The 27,266-nt window shown below is 39.1% G+C and overlaps 1 protein-coding gene across 41 annotated transcripts in view; it reads left to right on the top strand.

The window, feature by feature from the left end:
- The window catches only part of RIMS2 (regulating synaptic membrane exocytosis 2), a 570,974-nt gene extending 545,386 nt beyond the window's left edge, over window positions 1-25,588 (top strand). For all 41 annotated transcript variants that reach the window (XM_060196148.1, XM_060196165.1, XM_060196141.1 and 38 more), the window contains 5 exons: window positions 16,247-16,388; window positions 18,576-18,688; window positions 19,156-19,257; window positions 21,411-21,550; window positions 22,733-25,588. In XM_060196148.1, the coding sequence (XP_060052131.1) occupies window positions 16,247-16,388; window positions 18,576-18,688; window positions 19,156-19,257; window positions 21,411-21,550; window positions 22,733-22,951 (716 nt within the window). In that variant the 3' untranslated portion in view covers window positions 22,952-25,588. The remainder of the gene's footprint in view (window positions 1-16,246; window positions 16,389-18,575; window positions 18,689-19,155; window positions 19,258-21,410; window positions 21,551-22,732) is intronic.
- Window positions 25,589-27,266: the final 1,678 nt, after the last annotated feature.

The following is a 27,266-nucleotide window of genomic DNA, read 5'->3' as shown; positions in this document are numbered from 1 at the left end:
GGCTTATGATGTTGTTCCTGATGGAGATGACCAGTAATGGTGGGTAGAGGGATCTGTTAGAGGTCATGATGGGTCATGTCTAGGTGGGAATTCCAGGATTCCCTTACTAGGGGAATGGATGATGGGGTGGCCTAGTAAAAGGACCATCATTAAAGGACCATCATTAAAGTGTGCTGGGTTCTTGCCCTTATCCAGTTTTTGTAGTCCTTACTTTATCTGATAGGGCTACACTTAGAGTGATTGAGGGAAGTGAAATAGGAAGTGAATTTTTTCTTTCTTTTCTTACAAAGTCAGAGATTAATAGAGAGGGAGAGTCGCGGTGAAGCAGGTCTGCAGGTGTCTGTCTTTCTCTCCCCTCTCTCTCTGTCTTCCCCTCCTCTCTCCATTTCTCTCTGTCCTATCCAACAACAAAGCAACACCAACAATGGCAATAATAACCGCAATGAGGCTGCAACAACTAGGGCAACAAAAAAAAAAAATAGAGAGGGAGAGAAAGAGACCTGCACCTGTAGTTTCTGCTCTGCAGATGGAGAACAGGGGCAAGAACTTGGATCCTGTTGCACGTGGTAACATGAAAAGGTCTACTGGGCATGCCACCACCTGGTCCCTATTACTGAATTTTCAGAATTTTTTTTGCTTGTTTGGCATATTTTAAGCAACAGTATATTATTATCAGGTATAACTTTCACAGATAATTTCTAGTGATCCATAACATTTGTTTTCATTTTCTTGGCATTACCTTTTGCAGAATAAACTTTTTCTCCCATTGGTACTAGAGTTAAAGAGTCATCAAGACATAACCAAGCCCATCTAGGTTTTCTCCCAAGTTGTCTCATAGTTATGAGTACTTCTTTCAGAATTAAGTCTTTGATTCCACTTGAAAAGGTGGAGGCATGTTGCCAAAACAAATCGATGCCTTTGTTTCATTAGATGCAGTAATTAGGCAAACAAGCATGTTAGACAAGGCAGTTGGAACACTGTAAGTTGTGGTGCTTATTCATTGTAAGGAGGTTTCACTTTCTACTAATATGAGAGATTATCTGTATCCTTCAGGTTTTCACCACTAAAGTATAATATCAGTTATAATGCTTTTGTAGATATTCAAGTTGGGGGAACTACTCCCAATCTACTGAGAATTTTTATTAGGAGCAGGTGTTGAATTTTGTCAAGTCCTTTCTCCACATCTTTGATATGATAATATGCTTTCTCTTTTCTAACCCATTGATGCCGTAGATTATGTAATGGATTATGTTAATTGATTTTCCCTCCTTTGTTGAACCAAAATTGCACAAGGAAAAAAACCACTCTGTCACAATTAATACTTAGTTTTATCATTGTTGGCCTCAATTTGCTAAAATTGTACAGAAGACTTGTTTCTGTATTCATGAAAGATTCTTCAGTTTGTCTTTTTACATAATGGTCTTTTTTTTTTTTTTTTAATAAATCCACTGCTCCCAGCAGCCATTTTTCCAGCAGAGAGGACAGAGAGAAATTGAGAGGCAGGGAGATAGAGGAGAAAAAACAGAGAGACACCTGCAGCCCTGCTTTACCACTAGTGAAGCATCTCCCCTGCAGGTGAGGAGCCGGGGCTACTACCTGGATCCTTGCGCTTAGTACTATGTGCACTTAACCTGGTGTGCCACTGCCCAGCCCCCATGTAATGGTCCCTTTACTTGGAAGGGACCATTACTTGACAAAGAGGTCAGTGTACTTTCCAATTTCATATGCTGGCAATTCTTCAATTTTTCCACTATGTATATAACACTATTTTACTGATAGGATATCATTTAATGAAATCTCCACTTTTTGGTGTGTGTAGGGTCTAATGTAATGTTCTGGGTGATAGAAATGCTCATGTTTATTAAGGGGAATAAGCCATCTCTGGCATATTTTGTGGTTTTTATCATAAATGTGTTTGTAATCATATTCATGAAGTTAGTGTTTGGCAATAAAACTGATACTTTACTATTTTTTTATGAGAACAAAGTATAATAGCATAATGCTACCAATCTCTCATGCCTGAGGCTCCAGAGTCCCAGGTTCAATCCCCTTCACCACCATAAGCCAGACCTGAGTAGTGCTCTGGTGTTTCTCTCTCACCTGGTAGAGCGCACACACTACAGTGCACAAAGAGTTTAAGCCCCTGTTCCTCACCTGCAGGGAGAAAGCTTCATGACTGGTGAAGCAGGGCTACAGGTGTCTCTCTGTCTCTCTCCCTATCTCCCCTCCCTTCTCAATTTTTCTCTGTCTCTGTCCAACAATAAATACATTTAATTTTTTAATTAGGTCCAGATCTCATCTACATAATTTGTCAGCTGTGTGACTTGCACATTTTCTCATCTAGAAAATAAAAGTAAGATAATCACCAGATTACCCTGTTATAGGCATACAGGCTAGAAATAGATTTTATACTCAGCACATCTTTGCATAGTAGTAAGTCAAGAAATAATAGCTCCCCCCTTCCTTCTTTTAGAATCTAGTAATTCAGTTTTCTGCAACTTTTGTTGTTAAATATTTTTCAAAGAAAAAAGCAGAATGTTACAGAGAACATCTGCTGTTAAAGGTAGACTAGGGCCAAGGTGATAGCCAGTGGTTTTTCCTCAATTTGCCTGAGACCTAGAGGTTCCAGGTTCAATCCTCAGCACCACCATAAGCAAGAGCTGAGGAGTATATACACACACGCACATGCACATGCACACGCACACGCACACACACTTTCTCTCTCTCTCTCTGTTTCCTCTAGCCTCTCTCTCTCTCAAATAAAATAAATTTCATTTTTTAAAGGTCCAGAGACACACTAGGTAAGAGTGGCAGCATTACCCACAGCCCCTAGGTATGATCTCAATCAACACATGTGAGGTACTGAGGCACCAGAATATGTTTGGGTGTTGTGATTATCTCTCCCTCACTGTCCTTCTCTTTCTGAGTGAAAAAATAATCCAGAGTGGTGAAATCATATGTGTACAAGGCACTAGTTCCACTCCAAATAGGATCATTTTTTAGTTGAATTTAGTTTTCTTGTCACTGCCTACCCCCTCCAACATACACACACACACACACAGTATATTTTGCCCAGGATTTGAGAGTAAAATAAGTTGTATCCATCATAATATTTTATCCCCAAGTACTTCACTATACAGCTCGTAATTTAAAAAAAAAAAGACGTATGTAATAAAATTAGTGACAAATTTCATTAGTTTCATATTGACTTTTTTCAATTAAAAATTATTGTATGAACTTTAAAAATATTTTTATTGAGGGGGATTAATAGTTTACAGTAAATAGAGTTGTTGGTACATGTGTACAATTTCTCAGTTTTCTGCAAAACACTCTCACCCCAGCCTAGCTCCTCATCCACCATCGTCCGCCAGTGAAAGCCTGAAAGCTGCCCGCCCCGCCCCGGTCCTTTACCTTGGTGCAATATATATGAGCTTTTTTTTTTTTTAATGTTGCTGGATTGTTTTTCTTTTCAATCCTGGATCTAACCAAGGCTCATTAATATATTTGATTGATATGCTTAATATGGAATAGTACTTTTACTTTATTATTATTTTTTGTCCATGACAAACTTTTGAGGAATCCAGACAAAGTTGTCTTATAAGATGCCCAACATTCTAGATTTGTCTGATTGTTTTCTGCAAATTGAGGCTGGGGGTGGTGGGGAGATAGAGAGGAAGTGAGGAATATAGACACCTGCAGACCTGCTCTGTTGTTGTGCAGGTGTCTATATTCCCAGCATGCTCCACTATTTGTAAAGCACCCCCCCCCCCGGCACGTGGGGAGCAGGGGCTCAAACCTAGGTCCTTGGGTTTGGTAATGAGTGTGCCAACAACTAGCCCCCTTTCTATGTTTTTTTTTTAATTGTAATGGTACTCTCATTTTTAATCAGGGCTTTCTAAATCAAACAAATATTCTAAAAGGACATGTTTCAAAGATTTTATATTTACTTTTAGTATAAAATGTCCTTGATTTATTCAATGCATAAAGGACACTAGGTAAATATTAGCTAGGACTAGATGAGAATCTTTGCTTCTTTGATGAAATTTCTAATTTTTATGCACAAATGTGCCATAACTTTTCCAACAACCCAATAGTTTATATAGCATGAAAATATACTATATCCATGTAAGATATTTAAATAATAAGGGATGTTGGATGTGGGCTATATTAGAAATTATATACTCTATTCACACTTCCTTGTGACTTTAAAACAATTCTAAAATGTAAATTTTATTAAACATTATTTGTGTCTAGCATATGAACCTGAAATTGAACATTAGTTAAAATGTGTTTAAACCTACTTATAAGGCAAAATGTGCAAGCAATTGCTCAATAGAATCTCAAGATCAGAGTTCTTGTTAATAGAACTATACAGAAACAGGTCACAATGATGTTGGGTAAGGGAAACTTGCAAACATTTAAAACCTCTTAGTTAAAAGAAGACGGAATACTGTTACAGCTATTGTACATGCATCTGTTAGAACAAGTTAGGTCTGGCTGGCTATAATAACAATCCAAAATTGGTCTGCAGGTATCTGTCTTTTTCTCTCCCTCTCTATCTCCTACTCCCCTTTAAACTCCTCTCTGCCCTATCAAATAAAATAGAAAAAGAAACTAGTAAAGGCCACCTGGAGCAGTGAGTCTGTAGTGCTGGCAGTGAGCTCCATCGATAACTCTAGTGGCAATAAAAAAGGGTGGGGGGAAGCTTCTACTCTAAAGTTACAAAGGTTGTAGACTTTTGTAACTTTAAAGCAAAAGCTGTAGCAACTGATGAATAAACCATGTTAAGTGAGATCAACTAGCAAGAAAATACTGAATACTACAGAACCTTACTTACAGGTGCAACCTAAAAAATAAGAAGGGAAAGGGAAAACACAGAGTGAGCTGTGGACTGGACATAGTTTGTTGCAACAAGGCCAAGGACATGTAGGGGGGGAAGAAGGGAGCTGACAGGACAGTGAGACCCGAGAGCACAATGGTGGAGGGGACCTAGGTTGGTGGTGAGATTAGTGTGTAGACACTTAACCAGAGAAGGATGAGAAATTGTTCCCATGTGACAACATAACTGCCTTGTAACCTATTATTTCTTCCTTTTTGTTTGTTTGCTTAATTTTATTTTTATTAGTGATTTAATATTGATTTACAAAATTTCAAGATAACGGGTACAACTTGGCACCATTCCCACCATCAGAGTTCTGTATCCCCAATCCTTCCACTGGAAGCTATAGCAGTTCTAAGGTTGCAGATATGGTATAATTATTATTTCTACAACTATCTGTCTATATTTGTATATATCCTCCACTCTTTTTTTTATTTTCCTATGGTCTGTTTCCTATTCTGTTCCTTTCCAGGTCACATCTAAACCTATTACAACATCCAAATGTCCCTCCCTTTTTCCTCTTCTTTTTCTGGTTCCTGATGGAGTTGGAGTTTGGAGCCCACTGGTTATCTTCCCATAAGTTATACCCCACTGGGAGTATGGACCAACTTTCCTTATGTGGTGCAGAAGGTGGGAGTTCTGGCTTCTGTAATCGCTTCTCTATTGGACATGGGTGTTTGCATGTGGATCCATGCTCCCAGCCTGTTTCTATCTTTTCCTAGTGGGATAGAGATAACCTATTATTTCTTTAATAAAACATTAAAAATAGCTATAAAATGAAAAAAATAGAAAGGCCATTTTTTGTTCATATTTTATTGACTAAGCAAGTCACATGCCCACATTAACTTCAAAGGTGTGAGTGAAGATGTTTGAACAGAATTGACATCTACCATACTTGTAACCTATGCTTGTAGTTCATTGTACTGATTTGCTGCTTACTGTTTATGAAAGGCAGGATGAAGCTGCTATAGTGAATACATTTGGTTCAAATGCAAAACCTTTTTGGGTGTTAATTTCTATCTTATTTTAGTTGAAAATCTCTAATTAGTCCCAAAATAAAATGTCAACTACTAGTCCCTATTTTGTTTAGAATTTTAAAGGTTTGAATTATATTTATTATAGTATAAAACCCTAGCAAGTGTAAAATGCACAAGCTTTTCATAGTGGTAGTGCCACTAGGTTAAGGTCTTGTACCACCAAATGGGTAAATAAGGCTCCTCTTTCCTGTCTTGAAATAAATCTGCTAGTGGGGCATTATGCCCACGATGGAAGTTGGGAATGATGCAGAGGCAGCTCTCTCCCTCTCTCTCCATCTCTCTCTCTCTCTCCCTCTCTCTCCCTCCCTCCCTCTCTCTCTCTTGATTATTTATTTATTATTGGGTACAGACAGGGATAGATTGAGACTGAAAATGGCTAGGGAGGTAGAGAAGGAAAGAGACAGAGAGATACCTGCAGCCCTGCTTCACTACCACTTGTGAAGCTTCCCCTCCCCCACAGGTGGGGACCAGGGGTTTAAACCAGAGACCTTGTGCACTATAAAGTGAGCACTTAACCAGGTGTGCCACCACCTGTCCCCCAGAGGCAGTTCTTGTACTTGGAAGTTTGAGGAATTAGAGAAGCAAGGTGGAAGAGAGCTCATTTGCAATATCAAATTACTGCAGATTTTTATTTTATTTTTATTGAAGTAATATTAGCTTGCTACTTGAGTATTTCTAAACTTTTCAGTACATACATATTATACATATGTATGTAAGTGTATAGATTACATATATATATATATATATATATATATATATATATATATATATATACACACACAATGTTATATATGTTTAGGATTATATGTGTTTTGGTGTACCCACTTCTGAAATACCAATATCCACTCCCTACTGTCTCTTGGGTCTCCTCCACCCTTTACTCCCAACCTCTCCCCACTAACACAAATTCAGTTCTATGGTGAGAATCCAAGGGTCTATTTGGTTTGGCTATGTCTATTCCCTTGCTTTGATTCTTTACATTCCATATACGAGTAAAATCATCCAGTGTTAGTTAGTCTTTTTACTCCTGACTAATTTTGCTTAGCATTACTTCCTGTAGTTCAATCCATGTCACAAATGGAAAGATCCTGTCTTTTCTTATAGCTGAGTAGTATTCTGCTGTTTCGACCCCATCATCTTTATCCACATACTGTCTGTCCCTCGGCACTTGTGTTGTTTCCCTATGTTAGCTATTGTAAGCAGCACTGCCCTGAATACAGGAGTACATACATCTTTCCAGGTATTACCAGCTTTTAAAGATGAGTATCTTCTACTAAAGTGGAACCAGCCACTCTAGGTTCCAACTTCCTCGCTGCTACAGTAAAGAAGTATATAAGCTACAAGGGTACACTGGATCCCTAACAGAGCTCCTGAAATTCCATGACTCAACAGTTTTAGAAATTCTGACTTTAATGAGCTGTAGTTGTTTATTTATAATGCAGCTGGCTTCTCTAAATAATGTTTATTCTGAAACATGGTGATTTTGAATAAAATGCAAAACTAGTGCCTCGTTCATTTAAGGCACAGAATTATAGTTCAAGCTAAAAAAACAAACTTTTCAGAATTAGCTGCCAGGCAGCGTTAGTGGTGCACCCCATTAAACACACATAGTACTAAGTGCGATGACCAGGGTTCCAGCCCCGCTCTCCATCTGCAGGGGGCACACTTTACTGAAGCAGGTCTGTAGATGTCTGTCTTTCTCTCCCTCTATCTCCTCCCTTTCTCTCAATTCTTCTTTGTCCTGTGAAGTTAAAGTACAAAGAAAAAAGGAAAAAGTGTTCACTAGGAGTGACTAATTCGTAGTGCCAGCACCGAGCCCCAACCATAACTCTGGAGGCAAAAAAAAAAAAAAAATTCTGAATTCACCAACATGTCCTCAGCCTCTTTTCATAAATCATTTCCCATGTTAACATCAAGAAAATCTCAACTCCAGAGTAAGTCTGTCTGTAATAAGAGGGGAGGCCCTTGCAGGGGAGAGTAAGCAGCCATGGGTTCTGTGGATACCACCATGTCGTGAAGTTAGGCGTTTTGTAATAAAGTCATCTTGCACCATTAAGAGAGTTTTAAAGTCAATAGCAAATTTTTGTTGAGTCACTCAACGTGTTTCCAACTGTTCAGTTATTACACAGGCAGACCAGCCCTTTTAATCCTGAATTTAATTGAGTGGCTTTCTTCTGAGTCCAGAGAGCATTCAGTCAATGAGTCATCAGATTAAGCAGAGCAGAATAATGAGGACAACTCCTGTGTTCTGTGTTCTCCTTCCTGCCTGTGATATTTCGCAGCTCAAAAACTTGACTTTTACCTGCTGACATTATCTTTAAATGCACTTTGCTTGAAAATTTCTAGCAACAGAGTGAGTGACTCTAGGACTTTACAGCAACATAGCCTGGCTGTACTTTTATGGCTGGCTAGCTGAGTATTTCTAAACATCTCAATATACACTCTATAGTGTGTATGTGCTTGTGGAAATGCGCATCTATCAATATATACTTTTAAAAACATGTACTTTTTTTTCATAGCTATTGGATTTTTACAAGTTCAGTTGGCCTATATGATCAAAACAGGTTCTTTTTGTTGATTCTCCATAAGGGGCATAGATAGACAATGAAATGCAAAGAGATTCTTATGCCTGGGGCTCTAAAGTCCCAGGTTCAGTCCCCCACACCACCATAAGCCAGAGCAGTACTGTGCTCTGGTTAAAAAAAATTTTTTTTTTTTCTAACGAGTACGTCACTTGGTAGTGTATACTTTACCACCCATGAGGTCCTGAGTTCAAGCCCTAGCACCACGTGGGATCACCATCAGTGCACTAGAGGAAGCACCACTGATGGAGGAGCAGTGCTGGGTAGTCTTGTCTTTTCATCCTCTCTTTATATATTAGGTATATCTGACATTAAAAAAAAAAAAAGGACAAAAATGTCAGCTTGGGAGCAGTACAACTGGCCATGTATGAGACCTCTCCCACAAATATCATCTTAAAAATTACTGCTGCTCAGGGGCTGGGCAGTGACACACCTGATAAAGCACATACATTGGGGGGGGGGGAATAAAAAAACCAACCAAACAGAAAAAAAAGCACATACATTACAGTGCTCAGTGACCCAAGTTCAAGCCCCTGACCTGCAGGGAGGAAGCTTGACAAACAATGAAGTAGAGCTGCAGGTGTCTCTCATCTCTCCCTCTCTCTCTAGCTTCACCTCCCGCTTCATTTCTCTCTATCTCTATCCAAAACAAATATAATATTTAAAAAAAACTGCTCAATAATTTTCATATATTTATTAGTTTAAAAAGTATCATTTATTCACAGTTCTATAGGTCACACATCTGGCATGAGAGACTCGGTTTTCTCCTTGGGGGGGGTCACATGACTGAAACCAGGATGTTGATTGGAATGAGTTGATTGTCTTGAGGCTCCAGTGAAAATTCTTTTTCCAGGGTCACTCAAGTTGTTGACATATTCCAGCTCCTTGTAGTTGTAGCACTGAAATCCCCATTTTGCTGTCAGTCAGTTCAGGTTCATTCTCTGCAAATGGAGACCGCTCTCAGAGTTGTTTGTTTGTCTAGAGACAGAAATTGAGAGGGAGAGGGAAGGGAGGGGGGAGAGGAAAGAGAGGGAGAAATACCTGCAGCACTGTTTCACCATTCTTGAAGCTTCTCTCCTGCAGGTGGGACTCTTAAGACTCTTTCTGCAAATGCCACCCCTGCTATCTTCAACCCAGAAAGACACGGGAAATGCTTCTTGAATATCAGATCTCTTCTGGCCCTGAATTTTTCTGTGTGCTATGCTTTTCTCACCTACTCGATGTTTCTAACAGCCTCCTACATTTAGCTCCAGCTGAACAAACTAACTTTGGTAGCAAATCAGTAACAGAAAATTTCTGTACCTAGATGATGAGAATTATTAGTTATTCTTTATACAAAAGGACTACATGCTCATTGGACTGTTATTCATTGACAAATGCTGGTTTTCATGATAGTGAATTTCCTAATTGCTTATGCTGTGCTACAGTCAGACATTAAATAAAACTGCAAATTTTCAACACTGCAAAGGCTTTCTTGAGACCATGAGGAATCCCTTTTACTTTTAAAATTATATTTCCCTACATATATCCTTATTCCACCTTTTCAAATTATTCCATGGTGGTTTTTCTTTTTTTAATTTTTCTTAGTGCTTTTTAAAAATTCTTATTTATAAAAAGGAAATACTGACAAAAAACATAAGATAAGAGGGGTACAACTCCACACAATTCCCATCACCAGAATTCCATGTCCCATCCCCTCCCTTGATAGCTTTCCTATTATTTTCTTTAAAATGTATTTATTTATTTAATTTTTTATTTATAAAAAGGAAACACTGAAAAAACCATAGGATAAGAGGGATACAACTTCTCACAATTCCCACCACCAGAACTCTGTATCCCATCCCCTCCCCTGATCGCTTTCCTATTCTTTACCCCTCTGGGAGTATGGACCCAGGGTCATTGTGGGATGCAGAAGGTGGAAGGTCTGGCTTCTGTAATTGCTTCCCTGCTGAACATGGGCGTTGGCAGGTTGATCCATACTCCTAGCCTGTCTCTCTCTTTCCCTAGTGAAGCAGGGCTCTGGGGAAGCGGGGCTCCAGGACACATTGGTGGAGTCATCTGCCCAGGGAAGTCCATTTGGCATCATGTTAGCATCTGGAACCTGGTGGCTGAAAAAAGAGTTAACATATAAAGCCAAACAAATTGTTGACTAATCATGAACCTAAAGGCTAGAATAGTTCAGATGAAGAGTTGGGGAGGCGGGGTCTCCATTTTGTAGATAGCTAGTAGGCATATTTTAGTTATAGTCCAAAAGGGCCTGTGACTATATGACTACACTAGTTTTTTTTGTTGTTGTTGTTTTGTTTTTTTCCTGAGCCTGACATCTGATATGCAGGTGGATCCAAATTATTGTCTGAGGAGATCATGTCATGGCTAGAAAATGGACCTGAAAGCTGGATCAGGGAAGAGAGTAGCTCCCAAATATGGGAAAGGTATATAAATATTGCTGACTGTAAACCTCATCAATTTATCTGATCTGGGGCCCATATTCAGCTTAGGAGCCTGTATGACCTCTGCATCCCTCTAGATATGAGCTCACATTCTGTGGTCATGAGTAGGAATATTCCAAGTGGCCCCAATTTCAGGACCCATCTTCCTCAGGTGGAACACAGAGTATGTTGTCCAGCCTCCCTTTGGATGATGGAACATTCTCTGCCATTGATGATCCAGGTTGAGGGCAAGGTCCTATGGGGGCCCACAAAGGGGTCTATTGTGTTGTTCCTGATAGAGATGACTGGTAACAATGGAGAGAGGGATTTATTCGAGGTCTAGGCCCATCATGTCTGTTTGGGGATCTCAGGACTCCCCGACTAGGGCCCCAGTTGATGGAGTGGCCTGATAGTGACTAAAGAGTCATTATTAAATTATTCCAGTCTCTTACCCATATTCAGCTTTTTTGCATCCTTACTTTGATAAGACTAGCTTTGGAGTGACTGAGGAAAATATAATAGGAAGTATGTGAGGAGGGTATCTAAGTCAAGTAGACACTATTTCATTATCAGTTTTGTGGTGTCTTTTTAGGTCTTTCTACTTGCTTGCTGCATATACTGACTCACTGCAGAATATTATGCACTTTTCCTTTCAGGTATATATTTTGCCTTAATTTGTGGATACATGTGAACCCTGTCTCATGGGACCTGGTCTATATCTAGGTTTTGGGACTTCATTAGGAAGTGAACCACCTGAAATGGAATTAGAAAATCCTATGAAAGGAAAGGTCTCACTCGAGTAATGAGGCTGAAGGGTTGACATTCCATGCCTGACGTCTCCGGACACAGTCTGAAGTGAAGCATGCTGTGGTGATACTTGTTGTGTTTACTAGTGATTTAATAATGATTAACAAAATTGTAAGATACAAGGGTATCGGGGGTTGGGCAGTAGTACAGCGGGTTAAGCGCATATCGCACTGAGCCCCAGCAATAACCCTGGAGGCAAAAATAAAAAATAACGGGCGTACAATTCCATATAGTTCCCACCATTGGAGTTCCATGTCCATCCCCTTCATTGGAAGTTTACCTGTTCTTTATCTCTCTGGGAGTATGGACCAAAATTATTTTTGGGGTACAGAAGGTGGAAGGTCTGGCTTCTGTAATTGTCTCTCCACTGGACATGGACATTATCCCCAGCCTGTTTCTATCTTTCCCTGGTAGGGTAGGCCTCTGGAGAGATGAGACTTTGGGACACATTGATGAGGTTGTCTGCCTGGGGAGGTCAGGATGGTATCATAGTAGCATCTGAAACTTGGTTGCTGAAAGGCAGTAAAATATAAAGCAAATTGTTCAATAAACAAGAACCTAAAGGTAGGAATGGAGCAAATGAAACTAGGGGGTCTTCATGTGGGAAGAAGCTAGGAAGTCATTTTAGGTATGTTCTCAGAGGCCCATGACTTTAGTAATTTTTGCCTGAGCCTGACAGCTAACATGCAAGTGAACTAAAAGTATTGTCTGGGAAGATGGTTGAGAATAGAATTAGAAAGCTGGATTAGGGCAGAGAGTAGCTCCTAAACATGAGGAAAGTATATAAATGCTATTAACTATTTACCCCATCAGTAGCATTCAGGGCCCATATCTAATTCCTATTTAGCACAGGAGTATGTGTAACCTCTGCATTCCTGTCAGTCTGAGCTCACAATCATGGTCAGAGCTAGGAACAGCTGGTCAGGGTTGTTCTTCATAGGAAGAGAATTGTAAAGCTACAGAAAGCCCAGGATCCAGACACCAACCTGGCTCCCTCACAAGCCTAGCACCTTTCATGACTCCAGTTCTGATCCAGACAAAATTGCATTAATTTTTGTTGTGGCCATTTGGAGATCACTTTTAAAATTTGTGTTTGTTTGTTTGTTTGTTTATTTATTTTGAATGAGAGATCTCGAGAGGGAGATTACAATACTGTTCAGCTGTGGCTTATTGTGGTGTTGGAGACTGAACCTGGGACCTCAGATTCTCAGGCATGAAAAGTCTTTTGCAAAACCATTATGCTGTCTCTCCAGCCTTGGTAAGGGATCATTCTCAAATAAAACAATATTAAATTTACAAGGGAGCCAAGTGGTGGCGCACCTGGTTACACACACATGTTACAATGTGCAAGGACCTATCTATGTTCAAGTCCCCAGTTCCCACCTTCAGGGGGAAAGCTTTCTGAGTGGTGAGACAGTGCTGCTGGTGTCTCTGACTCTCTCCCTCCCTATTACCCCTTTCACTCTCAAATTTCTGTCTCTATCCAATAAATAAATAAAGATAAAAAATTATAAGTGCTACTCTTCACTACCATCCTTTAAAAAATTATTTTGCCCTTTTGCCTTGTATGTGTTTTCATTTTTTTGCTATATTTGAAAGCAGACATTACAGTATCTATACAGACAATATAATATTTCAAGTGTAACTACTTCAGCATATATTTTTATTTTATTATATATATATATATATATATATATATATATATATATATATATACCTAATAAAGTTAGCAATTTCCTAATTCTAAGACATGGTGAATTTTTTCTTACTTGTTCTAATATTGCTTATGTAGTCCTTTGCTTTTAGGGTTTCTTATTTATTTCTCCAAACAAAAAGCCACTCAAAATAAACTCATAGCATTCTATAGCTGCATCTCAGACAGAGATGATATAGATAGATATAGAGGTAGATATATCTGGAACAATTCACTCACCATATTTGTTTTCATGATTAATTTTATTTAGAAACCAGGCCAATTCTCATGAACAATATCTCATGTTCTGGACTTACCTGATATTTTTTTGTTGCATTTGTTTTGTTACTCTTTTTTCTGGACAGTGGAAACTGGGGGGTTAGTTCTAAAGACTTGATTAAAGTGGGTATTTTTATCATGACAACCTGGTGAATGGATGATATTGTGTATCTTATGTATCAGCAGATGAATGTGCCATGTTGGTGTCAGTGAGCTTGGCCACTTAGATGGTGACATCCAGGTGTGCCAATATTAAGCATGTGTTTTCCTTTAGAAGCAACTGATTGAATGATCATTTGCCTCATATGATTATCCTTCCCTAGCCTTTCCTTTAACAGTGTTAATATCAGTAGATGTACCTTATTGGAATGATTTATTTCCTTGAAGGTTACAAACAGTCTTTTTTTTTTTAACGTTACCATTCCCTTTTTATGTATTAACTATCATTCCTCTGTAAATTTCTACTATCATTAAGGGATGTTTTATATTTCCTTAAAATTCTTATCAGTACAACATGTTTATACAAATTATTTAAAGTAATTCAATTTCTGTGAAAGAATTCAGATGTAGTAATGTTTTACTTTTTTGAAAAAGCATTTTGAGGTATATCACAGTTGAAAGTGGAGACTAGATGAAATTTAAAGCAGCATTTCAAAATGATGAACAAATAACCACAAGTAGCTTGGCTAAAAGACATTGCAGCACATATTTATTGATTTAAAATGAAGTTGTTAATACCAGGCACTCAGTGAACTTAATGTATGTAGCTTTATCTCTCAAAGCTCACAATGTGTGTGGATGATGTAGATAAATATTTAGACCTGATAAGAAATAAATTGATACAAACTTGTATGGCCACCCTGTTGCTACAACTCCACATTCCAACACACAAACTCTTAATAACTTGGGCTTGGTGTTATGTCACCACCATCCATATTACTCTTCCATACTCTTTGTTTAAATACATGGTCCCCTACTGCACAGGCCCTCCTGTCTTCACACTTTGTCTGTTCTCTTCCTTCTGCCAAGAGCACTCTCTTCTTACATTCTGGCTCCACAACTGCCTTAATTTGAGTGTGGTGCAAGGGACTGGGCCTAGGGCCTCCCTCAGACCTGGGAGGCATGCACTCTTGATGAGCCACCTCACCAGCCATTCCAACTATTTTACAAAGCCAGTTCAAATCCCCGTCCTGAGGTGAAAGACCTTCCTCCCTGAGTTCTCCAGATACTACTTCTCCCCTCTGTCATACCTGACTCTGTCAAACCTGATTCTAACTGGCTTCTGTCAGGGAACTTTCCATCCAAACTTTTGCAGATTCTTGAGGACAACAGTACCCATGACACAAAGTTAAGTGCATACATAGATACATATATAATGTATATATTAGAGACAAAAATATTTTTGTAGCAAAGGTTTTGCATTGCCTTTGAGAATCTTTCTGAAAGTTTCCAGTAAATGTAAATCTATCACAAACAGGGTTATCTCTGTGTATAGCTTTCTTACTGTCTAACATCTACCACTTTTTTTTTACAGATTTTATTTATTTATTAATGAGGAAGACAGGAGTAGAGAGAAAGAACCAGACATCACTCTGGCACATGTGCTGCCGGGGATCGAACTCAGGACCTCATGCTTTAGAGTCCAAAGCTTTATCACTGCACCACCTCCCAGACCACCATTTATTTTTTTTAATAAATATTTTTTTAAGTTTTTAAGTTTTATTTATTGGATAGTGAAAGCCAGAAATCGAAGAGGAATGGGAGATAGAGAGGGAGAGAGACAGAGAGACACCTGAAGCCCTGATTCACCACTTGAGAAGCTTTCCCCCTGCAGGTGGGGACAAGGGGCTCAAACCTGGGTCCTTGTGCATAGTATATGTACATTCAACCAGATGCGCCACCACCTGCCCCTCCCCACTTAATTTTTTATAATAGAATTTTATTTATTTATTTTAACCAGAGCACTGCTCTAGCTCTTGCTTATAGTAGTGCAGGGACTTGAACCCAGGACTTTGGAGCCTCAGACATGAGAGTCTCTTTGCATAACCATTATACTATCTCCCCCTCCCCCACCCCAACCCCATTTTAAAAGATTTTTATGTGAGTTAAGACCAGAATTTGACATTACTCACCACCTGTTCTTTGGAAGTTATGTGAAGGGCTAGGTATTTAACTGAGACAAAAAGAAAAGAAAAAAGACTGGCATAAATTGAACTTGTATTTAAATATTACAATGAAAATAAAGCTGATTTTATTTTCCTTAGGTTGAAGCTTTTTGTTCCTTTGTTACCAATTGAAACTCGGTTTTTTAAATGGAAATAGAATAATAGTACTTTGTGCTTCTGGAGGGTTTTTTAGAGGATTTTCATCCCACTCCATAACAACTGTTTGGAATATTTTTTTCTCTGTGTCTCCTTTGTAGGCACACTTGATGTTTATGCATTTCCTTTCAATTGAGGACCTCAGCGTATCTGCTGGCATTTTCTTTTATTAGAGAGATATGACAAAGTTGTCACCTTTTCTGCTTTGTGTCTCTGCAGAAGCAGGAGGTAAAAAACTGCGGAGCACTGTCCAGAGAAGTACAGAAACAGGCCTGGCTGTGGAGATGAGAAACTGGATGACTCGACAGGCAAGCCGAGAATCCACAGATGGCAGCATGAACAGCTATAGCTCAGAAGGAAAGTGAGTGAGGCTGGATGTGGCCTGTGTCTTCCCTGGTCTTGTCAGAGACCATCTTCCCTGACTCATGCTCTGTGCTTCCCTGAATAGTAACACACACATCTCTCTCTCTCTCTCTCTCTCTCTCTGGCACTATTTTCATTCTCATTGGTTTGGTATGAAGGACTTTTGATCACCTGCCACTAAGTCATGTGGCATCTCTGGCTTTTTATAGAAAGGGGAATTGCTTGGGGACAAAATGCTTCACTTTAGTGGCATGATTCTAAAATATGACTGTTATGTTACATAGAAATAACCTAGCTTGGAATAAGACATGAAAGTCCCCAAAATAATAAACACTAACACCACACTATATGAACAATGCTAATCTGTTAGATCCTTGCTCTAAGAATCATGGCTCAAGGGCCAGATGGTGATGCACCTGGTTGAGCACACATGTTACAGTGTGCAAAGACACGGATTAAAACCCCCAGTCCCCTGGAAGGATAAAGCTTTGCAAGTGGTGAAGCAGAGCTACAGGTGTCTGGCTTTCTCCTCTCTATTTCTCCCTTCCCTCTGCATTTCTAGCTGTCTCTATCCAATAAATAAAGATAATTTTAAAAAATCATGACTCAAAATATAGAATATTGATGCTTAGTTATGTGTAACAACAACAAAAAAGTTCAGATCAGTGGAACAGTCAAAAGAAATGCAACTGGGACGGGGGGCTGCACCCAATTGATGTTATCATGAGCAAGAACCCAGGTTTAAACCCCCTGCTCCAACTTGCAGGGTGGAAGCTTCATGAGAGGGGAAGCAGGGCTGCAGGTGTTTCTCTTTCTCTTACCCTCTATCTTTCCTTTCCCTCTTGATTTTTCTTTGTTCCTATACAAATAAATAAGTTAATTAAATATATTTTTTAAAATACCTTTAAAAATGCTACTAGATAGTTGGTAAGTCTTTCCTTTTTTGTGGTCACCATATAGCTTTCCTTTGGGTCAACTGTAGCTAAGATATATTTGAAGCATTTGTAAAGACTGTGTAGTCCTGCCATCATCAGTAATTAACAATAATTAGCTACTTTGAATCCATTGGCGCACCTAGTTGAGTGTACATGTTACAGCAGCAGGGGTCTCAAATAAAGCCTACATTGTCTCTGAGGGATGCCTGTTTATGTGTAGTAAGTGCTTGTCATTGGCAAGTGCTGTGTCAGAGACATGAGCTATTTAATTGCCTAGCACACTAGGCTTCTTTACAGTTTTAGATGGTTACAGTCTTAACTGGACAGAAGGGCTGGATGCAGTAAATGTGTTCAAGTTACCATACCTGTTAGTGTTTAGTACTAACTATGCTGTTATTAGTTGGGGATTATAAGTAAGAAGGGAGGGGCTGGGTGGTGGTGTACCCAGTTGAGCATACACATTACCATGCACAAAGACCCAAGTTTGAACCCTCACTCCCCACCTGCAGGGTAGACTCTTAACAAATGATGAAGCAAGGTCTGCAAGATATCTATCTATCTCCCTCTCTCTTTCATCCTTCCTTTCAATTTCTATCTGCCCCATCAAAACAGAAAGAAAAAAAATAATAAAGGAAAAATGGCCCCAATAGCAGTATATTTGTATTGCTAGCACTGAGCCCCAGTGACAACCTGATGGCAGTAAAAATAAAATTAATTAATTACTTAATAAAAGGAGCCAAAACTAGCTGAACTCTAGAATTATATAATTTTTTGTAGAAAGACACATAGGAGCTGGGTGGTGGTATACCTAGGTGAGCGCACATGTTACAATAACCAAGGACCTAGGCTCAATCCTCTGGTCCCCACCTACAGAGGGAAAGCTTTTTGAGTTGTGAAGCAGGGCTGCAGGTGTCTCTATGTCTCTTTTCCTCTTTATCACCACCTTCCCTCTGAATTTCTGGCTGTCTCTACCCAATAAATAAGTGAAGGTAATTTTTTAAAAATGAAAGAAAGAAGACACACAAAAGCCTGCAGGACCAGTGTAACAAGTACTACACTGGCTGCTTGGCCCAGGAGCAGGGAGACTTGGGGCTGATGAGATGAGATCTCCCAGTTACTGGAGTCCACCTATTTTGTGTATTAGTTTAGAGACACCAACTGCTCTTACCCTGGAAGAGGGCTAGTAGGAAACTGAGATGCCTGCATTTAAACAGGGACTAGGGTTTCATTCTATGTTATTTTGCTTCTAGTCTGATTTTCCCTGGTGTCCGCTTGGCCTCTGATAGTCAATTCAGCGATTTTCTGGATGGCCTTGGCCCTGCTCAACTAGTGGGGCGCCAGACCCTGGCTACACCTGCAATGGGTAAGACTTCTCATACTTAATTGCATCATTTTCTTTTATATTGCTAAAAATTCCATTCTCTGGAGTTTCTTGCATCTTTTAGCAATATTATCTGCAGGAATCTTAGATTTTTAACACACACACACACACACAAAGGTTTGATAGATTTTTTTTCTATTCTATTTTTTTTCCTTCCACCATTTATGCATCCTTCCACCATTTATGATGCTCTATTTGGCTCTATCTTTCTTGTTTTTATGCGGTTAAGGAACAATCCAAGGCCTCACACATGTAATCTCTACTAAATTTACTACATTTTCTAGCCTCTTGATTTATGTTATTTTAAAAGTAAGATGTAATTGATAAAACTTTTAACTATATTTGACTTGAGGGGAAGTATACTATGAAGTAAATAAAGTTGAGCCAGAGTCTCTGACACTGTCACTTTCCTTGCTGTGTACTAAGGTCTGTTTCTCTTGTGTCCTTAGGTGACATTCAGGTAGGGATGATGGATAAGAAAGGACAGCTGGAGGTGGAAATCATCCGGGCCCGAGGCCTTGTTGTAAAACCAGGTTCCAAGACACTGCCAGGTAAAAACAAGTGATTCTTCTATCACTATTCATAATCTACTCTTTCTGGTTTTTATAACTTTTCTTTTTATTGAATGTTAAAAAAGTTGTTTTTAGATGACCAAGAATACTAATAAGTATTCACTTCTTTATAATGGTTTGCTTGCTTATCCTGGGGGAGCACTTAATGAAGGCAGCCTGTATTCACTTCTTTATAATGGTTTGCATGCTTATCCTGGAGGAGCACTTAATGAAGGCAGCCTGCTGGGCTATCTAAATTGCCAAATTAGTGTAAAGTACTAGAAACTGCTACCTTATTTGGACCATTTCTTTGTACAATATATGCAGAAGTTCTTTTTCTTGTTAACAGGTGTTTTGCATCATTCTTCAATTTATCTGGGGCTTCTAAATTCTCCTTCATAGTCTCTAGAGCTCTAGAACTAGAATAAAAATAGACAATAGTTGTCTAACATAGCACATGCCTCTGTATGTAAGACATTCTGATGATATATTTCAACTTCCTGTAGCATTTTTTTTTTAACCAAAACACTGCTCAGCTCTGGCTTATGGTGGTGTGGAAGATTGGACCTGGGACTTCAGAGCCTCAGGCACGAGAGTCTGTTTGCATAACCATTATGCTATCTACCCCCCACACCCCCACACACACCTGTAGCATTTAAAGAAAGAAAGCTACCCTTAGGCATTTGTATCATGATATCACATATTTTGAAATGAAATGTCATAACTGAAAGTGCTTGGAATCATGTAAAATATCACAGACTCCAGATGTGTTGTACAGAGATGCAGAGAACATCAGTTCTGATGTATGAACCAATTACTGAGGATCCTGAAACTTGGTTTCTGGCCTCAGTACTTCTGCTAACTCAACTCTAGCTTTGAATATCTCAACTTTTCTATTCTTGCAGAAATTCTGAGTTATATGTTACCTACCTTACAGCCAGCCTTGCAGGAGTGATTAAGGAAATTGTGTTTATAAAGGTCTTAGAGCTAATCAGCCCATGCTGCTATAAAAATACCATAATTTGTACATGCTTGAAAATGCTTTTATATGAAGGGTTCATCCAATGCACTTCAAGGTGTAGGATTTATAACTAGCTGCCTTTTCCCAGCTAATTTGAATATAGTATCTCAAACCCCATCCCTTTTTTTCACTACCACAATACAAGCTCTTTTGACTGGTAAATGATTCAAGGGAATAAGTGAGTCAAACAAAATAGTTTCAAGCGGGGAGTCGGGCTGTAGCGCAGCGGGTTAAGCACAGATGGCGCAAAGCACAAGGACCGGCATAAGGATCCCGGTTCGAATCCCGGCTCCCCACCTGCAGGGGAGTCGCTTCATAGGCGGTGAAGCAGGTCTGCAGGTGTCTATCTTTCTCTCCTCCTCTCTGTCTTCCCCTCCTCTCTCCATTTCTCTCTGTCCTATCCAACAACAACAACAACAATAATAACTACAACAATAAAACAACAAGGGCAACAAAAGGGAATAAACAAATAAAATAAATATTAAAAAAAACAAAATAGTTTCAAGCTTGACTAATTACTTTTCTGCGCTGATAAATGAAAAACCAAAACATCTCTCTCGAATATCGTTAAGGACCTGAAGCATTTCATTTTATTTATTTAATGTGGTGTTCAAATATAAAAAGCAAATAAATAAATCAGTTGATGTTGAACACAAATTATATCTAAATAAAACTTAAATCAATAAATAGTAGTGAACCTCAATAGTAATCAATTCAGAAACTATGTTTACTTTACCTAAGGTTGCTTTAATAGCTCATAGTTATCTATTATTTATCTTATTAATTTGACATGATGTTGAAAGACCTGTGATTTTTGGTTGGTAGCTCTGGACAGGTGTAGATAGCATAATGGTTATGCAAACAGACTCTCATGCCTGAGGCTCTGAAATCCCAGGTTCAATCCCCAGCACCACCATAACCCAGAATTGATCAATACTCTAGTTAAAAAAAAAAAAGTAACTATATAATTGCAAGCTCTTTTGGCTTAAAATTAAACTGTTGCAAATGTTACAACCCTCCCATAACTAACATACACACACACACACACACACACACACACACACACACACTGAGTTGGGTGAATCCATAAGATGTAGTACATCATTAACTCTCTTCTTTGCTTTCCCCCAAGCACCATATGTAAAGGTGTATCTATTAGACAATGGAGTCTGCATAGCCAAAAAGAAAACAAAAGTGGCAAGAAAAACGCTGGAACCCCTTTACCAGCAGCTACTGTCCTTTGAAGAGAGTCCTCAAGGCAAGGTTTTACAGGTACTTACCGAACTGCTTATTCTTTTTTTTTAAATTATCTTTATTTATTGGATAGAGACAGCCAGAAATCAAGAGGGAGTAGGGTGATAGAGAGAAAGAAAGAGAGACACCTGCAGCCCTGCTTCACAACTCATAAAGCTTTCCCCCTGCAGGTGGGGACCGGGGGCTCGAATCCGGGTCCTTGCACATTGTAATACGTGCACTTAACCAGGTGTGCCACCGTCCGACCCCCTGAACTGCTTATTGTTTACCCAAGAATGTCTTTTCTTGTAGTCAAATCTTTACATCTTTTCTTCTTACATCTTTTTATGTTCCTTGAGCTGATATTCTGTGGAAGCTTCCAAGCTGTGATTAGTGATATGGAGCTAAAGATACTGCTATGTCCTTAAAAGTGAACTGTGTACTTGCAAATTCTGTCCACATATAAATTATAATTATGTTATTTATTTATTATTGGATAGAGACAGAGAAAATGAGAGGGAAGAGGGAGATAGAGGGGGGGGGGGGAAACAGGGGCCAGGTGGTGGCACACCTGATTAAATACACATGTTACAATGCTGAAGGATCTGGGTTCGAGTCCCTGGTCTTCACCTGCAGGGGAGAAAGCTTTACAAGTTGTGAAGAAGGGCTGCAGTTCTCTCTCTCTCTTTTTCTTCCTCTCTCCCTCCCTCTTTCCCTCTCTCTTTCCCTCCTTCTCCCTCTCTCTCTCTCCCCCTCTCCTCCCTCTTCCTCTCCCGCCCTCCTCCCCCTCCCCTCTTGATTTCTAACGGTTTCTAGCCAATAAAGATAATATTTTTTAAAAAGAGGGGGGGAAGAGACTAAGATACTCCTGCAGCCCTGTTTCACCACTTATGAAGCTTTCCCCCTGTAGGCGGGGACCAGGGGCTTGAACCTGGTTCCTTATACATTGTAATATGAGTGCTTAGCCAGGTGTATGCCACTGCCTGGCCCCATCACATATAAATTCTAATCTCCCTATAATATTCATAGTTAAAACATTCCAGTAAAGTTTTCCCCTCATGTACTTTTGCATTCCAGTAGTAAAAGATAACTATCCCAGTAATTAAATATATCTGTTTAATCTGACGTTTGGTGTTAGCACATTAACCCAAAGAACTTAAGTTTGCAGTTGTTTATACACAGGCTATACTTACATCGCATCCCTTTTCATTTTGCCAACAGATCATTGTCTGGGGAGACTATGGCCGAATGGATCACAAATCTTTTATGGGAGTGGCCCAGATACTCTTAGATGAACTGGAGCTATCCAATATGGTTATTGGATGGTTCAAACTCTTCCCCCCTTCCTCCCTAGTAGATCCAACCTTGGCCCCTCTTACAAGAAGAGCTTCCCAGTCATCCCTGGAAAGTTCAACAGGACCTTCTTACTCTCGTTCATAGCAGCTGTAAAACTGTTGTTATAGCAACCAGCGTTACAAAAAAAAAAAATCACAGGTCGCAAACCCTGGTAACACTGCATGCTTAATGTTGTGTCTTCTGAGCCTGTTTCTAGGGATACAAAGCGATCCTGTGTTCTCAGAGGAAGTTGCACACATTGTGCCCTACAGAAGGCCCTCAGGTGAAAGAGCAAAGCTATGAAGAGCTATCAGGTTTGGGATTCAGTGACTCAAGTTTTGGTCCAATCTGAAGCCATGGATTAATCTCAAAGAATCAGTCAGTTTCATGCAACAAAAAGCCCTTTTCAATGGTACCTTTATATTTTTATTGTTCCTTTTTCTTCATTTCTCTGACCCCAAAACCCTGTACGCCACAGAAAGGACGCTCTGCAGCCGTTAAGCCATGTTAGGAGTCAAGGAGTGAAGTCCTCAGAAGCATCAGAGGAAAAGCAGGCGACCAAAGAAGTGGTCTGAGACACAATAGCAGCCCTACTTTGGACAGGGATCAGGAACAGCCAGCCCCACATGCCAGTGACAGGCTAGGAGTGCTGGCAGGCCTGTCACTCACTGATGCCAAGATATGGTGGACTCTGATAAACAAAGTTCTGTGGCTACTCTGTACTGAATGAAATTAAAGAAACTTTTTTTTGCATGGACACAAACTAGCTAAATACTTAAATTATTTTCTTGGGGCTGCAACTTGCAAAAAAAAAAAAAAGAATAAAAATCAGCCATTTTCAACAATTTATATTATTTTTAAAAATAAATTTCACTAGTGCATGGTTTTAAAAAAATGGGGAAGAGAATGCAACAGGGTGATACAAAGATACACCATGTTTATTCTTTAATCAGAGTCTGTGTTTTGGCAGACATTACAAATGAGAATACTTTCTAGGAGATACTTAAAATTCTCTTTATGTGACAAATAAATATATTCAACTTGTTTCCATGTTAAACATACAAGTCTTATGAAGTTCAAAGTGTATAAACTGTTCACATCTTCTCTCTTACTTTTTGTCTTATCCCACTTTTAATTTTTTGGTTCCTTTCTCCTGCCAGAATGAAAATTATACTAAAACATTAACCTGTTTTTGATCTGACACTCTTTTTCCCCATGTTTGATTCAGAGCTGTAGAAGCTTCTGAATATATGAATTTCTCAAGGGAAAGAATATTTAAGAACTTTATTTCAAGCATGTTGAAAAGAATTTTGCAACATGACTTGGGAGTACATTAAAGTCAGTCAGCATGTGTTTGATAAAGAAGATCTTTGAACTTTTGCAATTTATTGTACAGTGCATGGTAACTTTATTTTCATCTTCAAATTTTAGTTTACAGGAGAATCCTGATATGTGGCCATTTTAATATCTAATAAATTTGTTTTTAGCACCAGCATTATTCATACAGGGGTTAAAGTATTATTTCCAGGAGGTCTTAAGTTTTCTTTTTTAATTAACTGATTTTTTTAGCCAGTCTTCATTTACTATGTGCATAAACATATGGCAAAAAATCTGGAACTCTAAAGAATAGGTCTGTTTATTAATTCATTTTTTCTGTAGTAAAATTCATTTTTTCACAAATTACATTTCTAAAAGTTATAGTAAACATAAATTTGCAACAAATGATTTTAAAGCTCTAATTTTTAGGTTACTCAAAGAAAGAGTCCACCTGCCTATTAACAGTCCTTTGATGCCATCAACAAAATTAGGGTCAAACCCCTGCCTTGGGTATTACAGATAGTTGTTATCATTGGATGCTACTGCAAGGTCAAATTTCTATTAAGTTCCCCCATTTAGAGGAAATATCATTGGTTTATATAATTAACCAATCATACTGTCTGGTTTAAGTCCACTTATGGGTACTGCTTATAGGTTGATTTTAATTTCTTACAGTAGCTTTTGAAATTCACATAGGCATTATTTGCTTAAATTAAGGCCATACACAAAAATATGTTTTCTTTCTCCTCCCTCCCCCCATTTTAAATTCAGTGCTGACCATTAGAAAATTATCATGCTTGATATGGTGCAAAAGTTAAAATGAGTATCACTAAAAATGCCTTCTCTTTATGTGGTGCAATATGAAATACACTGAGACTGTGTCTTGACATTCTGAGATCTATGATGGCCCCAGGTAAAGTTGTTGGAGAACAAATTAAACTTTATTAAGATAATTTAGAAACTTGTGTACCAGCAACAATTGGTTTAAGAGACTGAGACTCTTCCCTTAAAATAAACATTTACCATTTTCCTGATACTAAGATACAGTCACATAATCTTTTGTGCATATTCCTATATAAATTATTTCAAACTTTAACAAGAGGGACATAACTGTATGGCATATTTGTACATGTCATCATGCAGTATTTATTTCAAAGTTGGTATATATATATTTTTTAATTTTCACATGTCTGCACCTCGACTTGTGGATTAGTCATGTAAATAGCTCTATTCCAGTGACGATCGCTGCCCTGTACACAGTATGTTTTAAAAGTAAAGGGAAGTCCAGGCTGGGGAAAAAATAAACAAGCAAACAAAACACCAAAGGGCAGAATAGTCCTGTAATGAACACCAACTAATGTAAATCAAATTCATGGTGACGGTATTTAACACTTTAAATAAAACATTTTCTTTACAGATGTTGTATACACAGCTTTCTCTGACCTCTCTTTTCCCTATACGCCCCAACCGTGCTCCAGATCATTTCTCTCAGCTTACCCATCACTCACAGATAAGGCTGGTCTCCTTTTGCCCCTCCATGGCAGAGGGGAGTCTGGTCTTAGCACAGAGCCCTCAGCAGAGCAGGTCTGTAAAGTGCCAACAGACTTCTGCTCCTCATTAAAAGGTTCCTGCATTTTTTTTAAGGTTGCTATTCTGGATTGAGGTGCTTTTGAGATAAATGACTTAGCATCACACAGAGTTTAGATGTGAAAGGACTTGGGCTTCCAAGTCAGTGTGGTGTCACTGATGGCGGCCACAGAGAAACATGCTGAGGCTTTGCTGTTCCCTATGTTGTGTTTCCACTGAAGTGTTGGTTCTGCTTTGGGGGAGGAGGGTCTGCATTTCCAGATGGGGAAAACAGGTAGGGTATCCTAGCACATAGGAACTTGTCCAGAGACTGGTATGTACTGTGTGGGTCTGAGAGTGTTTCCCCATATCCATCTAAAGCAATTACTCAAACTGGAAGAAAACACACCAGCAGAATTCTAGCAGGACTCCTCCCTAACTCTAAAAATAAAAACTAAGTTTATATTAAAAGTATAACTAAATGCAAACACCTCCCTCTCCTGTGCTCTTCTCTCTTTATATCTATCTATCTATCTATCTATCTATCTCCTCTCTCTCTTTCTCTCTCCATATATCTTTGACTTCCATGGACTCAATCTAGCCTGTTTCCCCATAATTTATTTTTCCATTTCAGTATTCCATCCCTACTCTTGTGGGTTATTTCATTGTTGTTCATGTACTCCAATTATAAAAATCCCTTGTCATTCTTTTTTTTAAATTTTTTTATTTATAAAAAGGAAACATTGACAAAACCATAGGATAAGAGGAGTACAACTCCACACAGTTCCCACCAACAGAACTCTGTATCCCATCCCCTCTCCTGATAGCTTTCCTATTCTTTAACCATCTGGGAGTATAGACCCTGGGTCATTATAGGGTACAGAAAGTGGAAGGTCTGGCTTCTGTAAGTGCTTCCCTGCTGAATATGGGCATTGCCGAGTTGATCCACACTCCCAGCCTGTCTCTCTCTTTCCCTAGTGAAGTGGGGCTCTGGGGAAGCAGGGCTAAAGGACACATTGGTGGAGGAGTCGTCTGCCCAGGGAAGTCCGGTTGGCATCACGGTAGCATCTGGAACTGGTGGCTGAAAAAAGAGTTAACATATAAAGCCAAACAAATTGCTGACTAATCATGAACCTAAAGACTGGAAGACTGCAGATGAAGATTTGGGGTCTCTCTTTTGAAGATAGCTAGTAGGCCTATTTTAGTTATATTCCAAAGGACCCATGACTATGCTAGTTTTTTCCTTAGCCTGACCTCCGATATGCAGGTGGACCCAAGTTGTTGTCTCCCCTTGTCATTCTTACATGCCTTCTCTTAAAAAGCCTTTTTCTTTTTAAATATTTTTATTTATTATTGGATAGAGACAGAAATTGTGAGGGGAAGAGAAGATAGTGAAAGAGACAGAGAAGCACCTGCAGCCCTGCTTCACCATTCGTAAAGCTTTCCCCCTGCAGCTGGGGACCAGGGGCTTGAACCCGGCTCCTTGTGTACTGTAATGTGTGCATTTAACCAGGTGTGCCACTTCCTGGCCCCCTGA

The sequence above is a fragment of the Erinaceus europaeus genome, chromosome 1 (assembly GCF_950295315.1).
Source record: "Erinaceus europaeus chromosome 1, mEriEur2.1, whole genome shotgun sequence".
Classification (NCBI taxonomy): domain Eukaryota; kingdom Metazoa; phylum Chordata; class Mammalia; order Eulipotyphla; family Erinaceidae; genus Erinaceus; species Erinaceus europaeus.
This window is presented reverse-complemented; position numbering and strand designations above follow the sequence as displayed.